This window comes from Mytilus edulis, chromosome 7 (assembly GCF_963676685.1).
Source record: "Mytilus edulis chromosome 7, xbMytEdul2.2, whole genome shotgun sequence".
Lineage (NCBI taxonomy): Eukaryota > Metazoa > Mollusca > Bivalvia > Mytilida > Mytilidae > Mytilus > Mytilus edulis.
Genome location: NC_092350.1, coordinates 59,918,509 through 59,927,250, shown reverse-complemented (window position 1 = coordinate 59,927,250; position 8,742 = coordinate 59,918,509). Strand labels below are relative to the sequence as shown.

The window sequence follows — 8,742 nt, the reverse complement described above, 5'->3', positions numbered from 1 at the left end:
ATGATTTTAGTGGCAAGAACGGGACATTTATGTCAACAATTATAATGGATGTTAGAGAAAACTGCAACGCTCTCCTAACATGTAATGAAAAACACATGTAAACTTTCGGAGATTATAAAACATATTTAACAAACAAAACAAACTAGTACATTTTTGTTCAGCCAAATGCTCAAAGAAATATGACAAAGGTATCAATCTTACAACATTGATTGCGTACTTTATTGTTCCTATGAGTTTATCATGTTTTATTGATGCAATGCATTCTATTCTTGGAACTCGCAAATATAAGACTTCAGCCAGTTACATGGTATATCAACCCATTGGAATTTCATGTGCCTGTAGGATCCAAGACACAGTTCTGTAGTAGGACTATTTGGTTCATTTGCTGCATAATCTGTGAATGTCATTGCTTGACCTGGAGTATTTATCCATCTGATACCGTCGTTAGCATTGAACTTATATCCTCCAAGAAAATATAGGGCGTCTGAAAAGTATAAGTATGTGGTTCAGTATAATGCGGACATTTTAAAATAACGTATTGTCATCTGGAAAGGTTCCGTAATTGCACAAATTGTTTCTAGATTATATTTCCAGTTAGGCAGTATGTTAGCATTACATATAACTGATATATTATCATCTGCATGATGTACCGATTGAAAAACAAAAATTTAACCATCTAACTAGGGACAGATATTTCTACTTTGCTAGTATATGTATTAATTCTTGAGGACTTGTATCATTATGTATATTTGTCCTCATTGTATCTTTTAATAAAGGTAAATACAATCAGAAGACTTTCATCTTGTAGGACTGTATTTTGACGTATGTCATACAAAGGGTATTATCAGTCCATAGCAGGCTGTTACATGTTGTAGTTGTCTTTCTATAATTGAATCCCATTTTGTGACCATAGGGTCTTTATAGCAGTTTATTTTACGGTAAGAGTGATATTTTTCTAATGTCATACGACAAAAGGTCCATATCAGGCTTTTACTTGTAGTTGTCTTTCTACATGGATAACATTGTATAATTACTACACATTTTGTGACCATAGGGTCAGTTTACCTAACGGTATTAGTCATATTTTAATAATGTCGAAAGACAAAAGGTACACCTTACACCTACCAGCATTTCTGTTAGTTAATGTATCCTTGATGAAATCATTCTCTTCTTTTGTTTCTAGTTCAACCAATTTCCCTCCAAAATTGTAGCAATTATTCTGTGAATACAATTAGGTTCTACAATTATTCATATTATATAATTGATCTTTTTCTTACTGTATTTAAATTTAGATAATTCATGTATCTCTCTGATGATTTATTATTTTCGTTTTGAAAGGTAAACTACAAGGCTTTAAACGAACATGCATATGTAGATATACAGATATGATAGAAAATGTTGATTAAGGCGAACAGTTTGTAAATTTGGATAAGAAATATTTAATGCACTTATTTAATTACAATGCTCTTCTCAGTCAGATAATAAAAAAACATTGTATTTTGTATTAAAGTGAATCACACCACCACAACATAATCGTGTTGATCGTTATGTTTTTAAAGGGGAATCACCTTTACTGTAAACACACCATTCTATCAACCAATTTACACTTGTATTCGAAATTTTAAACAAATCTGATGACAATTTCAGTAAAGAATAGTACATATGACATATTTTTTTAAAAGCGGGTTAAAACAATTGAGCTTATTTCAGTACATATTACTCTGAGCATTTTCAGTCTGGCATGTTATATTGTTTTGTGTTTAGCTAATGAAGCAAACGAATCCAAGTGCAATGTACCTTTGCTGGTTTTGGTTTGAAATCTCTTCATGTAACTATTTGATTTGTATTTTTTTCACACCTGTGATACTAAAAGTGTATTCTAATTAGACGTTAAAGGTAGCAATTAAACAAAAACCATAGCGACTCATGAGGGTGCAAATGTTCATTAACAGTTAAGCCAAATGTCTTAAGTACATGACTCTATGTTTTCCTTTATATGTCGTTTGATTTGTGTTTATTTCTTTCGTAACCGAGTTATTTTCAATAAAATTCATCATATAGACTATTTAAATGAAACCAAACAACTGCGTATAATATCTTACCCGAGCCGTTTGCCAATCAACAGTGTCTTCAATAATTCTATACAATGACGTTGCATAACTATAACAGTCAGTACATGACGGAGGAACTGCAATAATCGTGACAAATGTTGTTAAAACATGACAAATGTTGTTTAAACATAACAAATGTTGTTAAAACATGACAAATGTTGTTTAAACATGACAAATCTTGTTAAAACATGAAAAATGTTGTTAACAAATGCCAAATGGTTGGTACTGTGTTTTTTTGTTTTTTTTTAAAGCTTCACAAAACGAGAATTTCAAAGTTTAAATGCTGTACGAACAAATTAAGGTAGCTTTTATATTGTATTATTAATGTATTTGTTATGGTTCAGTGATTTGAAAATATTGAAATTACTATGATATGCAAAGCCGATTGGCCCACAAACAACATAAATCATTTCCGGTAATACCAAAGGAATATTCAACAATAACGTGATGGTCAATGGTATCATAGGTAGTCATTAATTTCTATTTCTTTTTTTTTTATGTTTTGTGACTGATAGATTTGCATTGTTGTTTTACACCTTTTTTTGACAGAAAAACTGATGAAATGTATATGTAATTATACAAAGTAGATGTAGTATGATTATCGATGCGACCACCCTCCACAAGAAACCAAATGACAGAAATTATTAACTATAGATCATCGTACGGCCTTCAACAATAAGTAAAGCTCATACCGCATAGTCGGTTATTAAAAAGTCCCAAAATGACAATGTAAAACAATTAATATGAGAAAACTAACGGCCTTATGTAAGTACAGACGATAAACGAAAAACAAATATGTAACACATAAACAAACGTCAACCACTGCATTACAGTCTCCCGGCTTGGGACAGGTACATGCATACAAAATGTAGCGGGGTTAAATTTGTTAACTCACACTCCGAGTAGACATTTTTAGTTGACGGTTTTGAAAGATAAAAATAGGACACGTTGTGTTGATATATAGTCTGGCGGCTACAAGAATATTTCAGAGGAATTGTGCACATCCTGCTACAAGCATGAAATTTGGCATAGATCTTCCTCAACTATTACTCTTTCATTTCAGATAGGGAGGCATTTGAAAAAAATGTCTCACTTTCGGTAAAATTTAAAATGGCGGACATCATACTTAAATCAGTCCTATATTGAAGGCTATTAAGTGAAAAGGTGTCATTATCAACCTTTGTTTTGTACTACTTTGGATATATGATATAGATAAGATGTCTTCAAAAACCCTACTTCCGGTAAAATCCAACATTGCGGATATAGTACTAGAATAAGCTTTTTTTTGGGAAGGTAATTGAAATGTGTTTTAATGTATTGCTACTATCATTGCACTAGGCAGGAACCTTTCTTTTGTGCCTCTCATGGATACAATGTATAAGACATATCTCTTTAAAAACCTTACTTCCGGTAAAATTTAGAATGGCGGACATAGAAATATCAATTTTCAATTTTAATATTCAACTTTTTTTTCAAAATGTAAAGAAAATGTTTTTTGTTGGGTTTTTTTGCTTGTCATTAAACTATTGGCTTCTATTTATCCTCAAAACCACTAAATTTTTTCTAATGTAAATTTTGAAATCACACTTCCGGTATTAAAAAAAAAACCAATATGGTGGAAATTTCAAAAATGAGTCCTCAATACATATCTTTAATTTAGAGTTTTAGATAGATTGGTTAAAACAAAATAAAATTACTAAAGTACTAAAACATTTTTTCAAATTATTACTATTTGGCTGAAAATACATGTTTATTTACAGTCACCACCACATGTAAACAAAACGGTGCACGGGAGACCCGATTTTCAACATTAACAACGACCGCGACATCCTCTGTATCTGCATCTGTATGAATGCGTTGTCAATACCAATTCTGGCTTTAATTTAACGGTTTGAGAGAGCGCCGCCGATTTATTGACGAGGAGTAAGAGCAGATTTGACGCTCTATACGCTTGATGTGCGCACTACAGTGTCGTTTTTCTGATTCGACGCGATCACTGTCTTTACAAAGAATGAGTTTGAGTATTGTGGTGTTTTGCTTAGTGGAATGTCAAAACACTTAGAGTGATTCTTTACTTGCTTTTCCATAATATTTGTTGCGTGGTATTCTTCGAACTTCTTTGCAGTTATGTTTCTCTTAGGACGTGCTTTTTGGAGAAATTCGTCGGTTCAATAGCGGGAATCAGCCCCTAAACTACTTTATACATAAATATCAACTTCTAGCTTGTTCGTCTTGCAATTGTCTGGAGGTCTTGTAGTTCCAGTTTGGCAAGCATATTGGAGACACACCGTCCTCTCTGGACTTGTAACCTATGGTGATAAATCTTGCCGCTTGACGTTGTATCCTTTCTAGCTTATTTATGTTTGAAAGTCTAGTGTTGAATTTACTTTCTTTGTCACGTTTAATATGTGGGTGGTCCATTTGAGGTAATCCGAAATTTGTAGGCATAGGTACGGGTTATGCTTGAATTGTTGTAGTATGTGTCCATTTAAACTGTAGATTTTATAGCTTTTGTTTCTGATGCTTAGGATGTGGCATTGAACCGCATTCCCAAGTACATCCACAATGTACAAGCTTCTGACAAAATGAGGAGCCTTAGAAAGAGTTATTTAAAAGTTATCCTCTCTGTCCCTTCGCCATTCATAAGCGCTTGAACTGGATTTCATAAGAGTCAATTCCAAGCTCGTTCCCCTAAACACCTGCCTTAGTATATTGCACGTTTTATCCTCAATTAGTCATCCCTTTTGCGCAAATAGTTATTTTCCTGATTCGTTAACCATGTTAACCCAATCTGATTTAGGCTGATCAATCATCATTCTTTATGTCAAAGTCACATCTTCAAATGACATCTTCAAATGCCATCAATGTCTCTCACGCAGTCTTATTGTCCTTTTCAAGCAATCAGAGAACCATATCACAACTGGTAAAGACATGGAGCACAATAAGTGTGTGTAATCACTCATTGCCAGGTGCATTTGTAAATATATTTATCCAAAGCTTTCAAACATTTCGAGGTAGATAAGATAGAATATTCTGAGCATTTGTTATAAGAAGCAAGAGCTACATTTAGGGGAAAGGGAATACACTGACGAATCAAGAGTCAAAACAAGATTACGACAATAAGAAAGAACTTTTAAGTTTTAATTCGCAACAGCTTGCTCAATAGATTTTGAGGGAAAGGTAGTTGTAGCAACAATTACTCAGGATGTTCTGTGCTATCCATCACATGGTGATGTTTCAAGCTTAGCATCATGTTCACGTAAAGAGGCTGACACTCGAATCAAGATGCATGTGTCTGATGCAGTGAAACACAGACTTAACTGAGTCAGGACTCGAACATTCGATACTGATGTTGCTGTCATTGCGGTTTCGCTTTGCAGTGACCTAAGGACAGACAAACTTTGGCTTGCATTTGGAAGTAGGAAAGCTTCAGATATATATCTATCCATGACCTTTCAAATACACTAGGCATTGAGATATTACACGTTTGCTGGAAAAGGAACTGCGTTGGTGTTAAAAGATGGTGTTAAAAGATGTAACTCTATCATTTAGAATGATGATTGATCAGCCAACATCACCAGATATGGATTTGACAATATCATTGATAGAACGATACGTGGTTTTGTTGTACGAACAAACAAACTTATCAGATGGGGTTAATGAAGCAAGAAAAAATGTGTTTTTGGAAGAGGAAATACTTATTGAGGCTATTCCCACGACTCGGTCTAGTCTTTTTCAGCAAGTACATCGTGCAATATACCATGGCGGATGTGAATAAGTAACAAGCTTGGTATTGGTTCCTTTTCTAACTAGTCCATCCCTTATGAATGGCGAAGGGGAAAATATTACCCATGGCATCCTTTTCAACAACTCTTTTGTGAGGCCTCTTCATCTTATCAGGAGCGTGTACATTATAGATGTAGGAAACAATACCACGATCTTTGTAAATTTGGAAAATAAGCTCTCCGATTGTGAGTAAACATGTATATGCGGCCATAAATAAGTCATTCTAAAGATGTTTAACAACTTTAGTGATTTTATTTTGTTTTAATCAATCTATCCAAAACTCTACATCGAATATATGGATTGAGGACTCATTTTTGTAATTTTCGCCATACTGATTTTTTTACCAGAAGTGGTTTTGAGGATGACTTAAATCCAAAAGTTTAATGACAACCCCAAAAAATTCATTTTATTTACAGTTTGAAAAAAGTTGAATATAAAAAATGAACAATTATCAATATTTCTACGTCCGCCCTATTGGATATTTCCAGAAGTAAGGATTTTAAAGAAGTATGTCTTATACATTGTATCCATGAGAAGCAGCAAAGAAAGGTTCCTGCACAATATAATGATAGTAGCAATACTTTAAAACACATTTCAATTATCCTCCCTAAAAATAACCTTATTGTAGTACTATATCTGCCATGTTGGATTGTACCGGAAGTAGGGTTTTTGAAGACATCTTATCTATATCATATATCCAAAAGTAGTACAAAACAAAGGTTTGTACCAAATATTATGATAGTAGCATGTTAATAACACCTTTTCACATACTAGCCTTCGATTTTGGGCTAATTTAAGTATGATGTCCACCATTTTTGATTTTACCGGAAGTGAGGCATTTTTTTCAAATGCCTCCCTATCTGAAATGAAAGAGAAATAGTTGAGGAAGGTCTATGCCAAATTTCATGCTTGTAGCAGGATGTGCACAATTTTTCACAAAGCCGCCGTACTAATAGTTAAACATATGACTCATTATTTTTGTGAGCATTTGATTTAAAAACAAGGCAAAGATTTCTTGAATTGGCAACATACATCTTTCATTTAAAAATTCACGTCTTTAAGCTTATACACTCTTAAAAAGAGAAAAAAAAAAATCTTTACAAGTAGCTGAAAGTCTCATAGAAATCAAACAAGGTGTTAGTGAAATGAAAGCTCTTAAAATTGTGTACAGTTGATATCTGGAAACTCAATAACGATTTGCAGTAAACCAAATCCCCTACTTATACCTAATTCAAAACCTGTAAATTGTAAACTGCAAAAAATCACTAGTTCTGTATGCAAATATAGTAAGGTATTCAGATGGTTGAAATACTTACCATTTATACAAGACTTACACATGTGTACGCTTAAAACACGGATCGTCTATAACACTATAAGCAAAGAAAGCCGAATAAATCAATATAAAAGGCCCAAAAAGTCCGAAATTGAACAAGCATAGAGGACCCATAATTCAGAAGGTTTTGCCAACTAACGTTGAGCTTACCATTCGAGTGGTAAACATTCCCTGGTATTACTTGAAAAAATTGAATATTTATAGTCAGTTTTAAATGCAGAATTCTGCAACTGTTATATGTGGAGAGTCTCAGTGAATAATAAACAACATATCTATTAGTATATAGATATATATTTGGACTGGATGCACACTTAAACAAAACACAGAATTACGCTTTTTAAGATAGTAAATTATAAAGAAATACATTTTGTTTTATAATAAACTTACCATAAAGTTGTCTGTGCATGACATCCGAATCACTATCTGTATGAGTCGAAATAGAACAATTTTCAGAGGTATCCATCCGACAACTTGATGTAAGTTTTTCAAAACCCGCTACACAACATTTGTCTTGATAAGAGCATAACTTAGCACAAGACACTATACTTTCTGAGTGAACGTCGATCGTATTCGTGCTTTGAAATATTTGTGTATTGTACGTTATGGAAAATGTCACTGCCTTTATACTCACTAGAAATGGTATTAAGAAAACAATACCGTTTACCGGTGCATCCATAAAAACCATAATGTTATTTTCTAAACTTATTCCTTAAAAAAACCATATAAACAGTCTAATTGATTATCCGCTATAGAAATCAAAGTAGAATGTCTAAATGCAACGTCCAATATATTGTCTACGTTTAAACTCATGATAATTTGTGTTTGAACTAATATTATTTTAATGTATTTTTTTACTTTAATTGTAACCCGATTGCCTCGTTAACTATTTGTCCTGTTATAGTTATGTTGACGTTAACAATTGTTAACAATACTTAGGCTTTAATTGAAAGCCGCAGCACTTACTGACAAATATATCAAATAATGTTAAACAATTGTAAATCAATTATTTATTTACAAAACTCCTAATTGAATATTAGTTTTTGAAGTGATTATACATTGACAATACTAACATTGGTATAGATATGTGTTTATCAAAAGCTTGCAAACAACTATTGGTTTTAAAAAAACAAATTATCTTAAGGGTGTTGATTTGCTTGATGATAACAGTGACAGTATATCTGCGTGTCGTTTTAAAGAACATGTTAATTTCCTTATCAACACTTAATTTTACAGACACTAAATTAAATCAGAACGTTATACTTACCAGATGCATAGCCATGTTAGATATATGTACTTTTAATTGTGGTGGAAAGTCGTTGTATTGCAAATACTTCTGTGAACTTAACTCGTTGATATCTAATTTGAGAGGATTGAAGAACAGTAACATTACATGTTCATGGGTTCTTTAATTTTTAGATTATTTGTTTTCTGAAACATTGAAAACATCAGAAACTAACATGCTTGAATAAAAATTATATATTGTTTAATTATGAGTTGTGGAACATTGGCAAA

General features: G+C 32.7%; 1 protein-coding gene across 1 annotated transcript; it reads right to left on the bottom strand.

Annotated features, from left to right (window-relative positions):
- Positions 1–263: 263 nt before the first annotated feature.
- Positions 264–8,509, bottom strand: LOC139483278 (C-type lectin domain family 4 member A-like). The gene is made up of 3 exons (XM_071267308.1): positions 8,495–8,509; positions 1,126–1,219; positions 264–484 (listed from the first exon to the last, which is right to left on the bottom strand). The coding sequence occupies exons 1-3, from the start codon at positions 8,507–8,509 to the stop codon at positions 264–266; spliced, it is 330 nt and encodes a 109-aa protein (XP_071123409.1).
- Between the last annotated feature and the right edge of the window lie 233 nt (positions 8,510–8,742).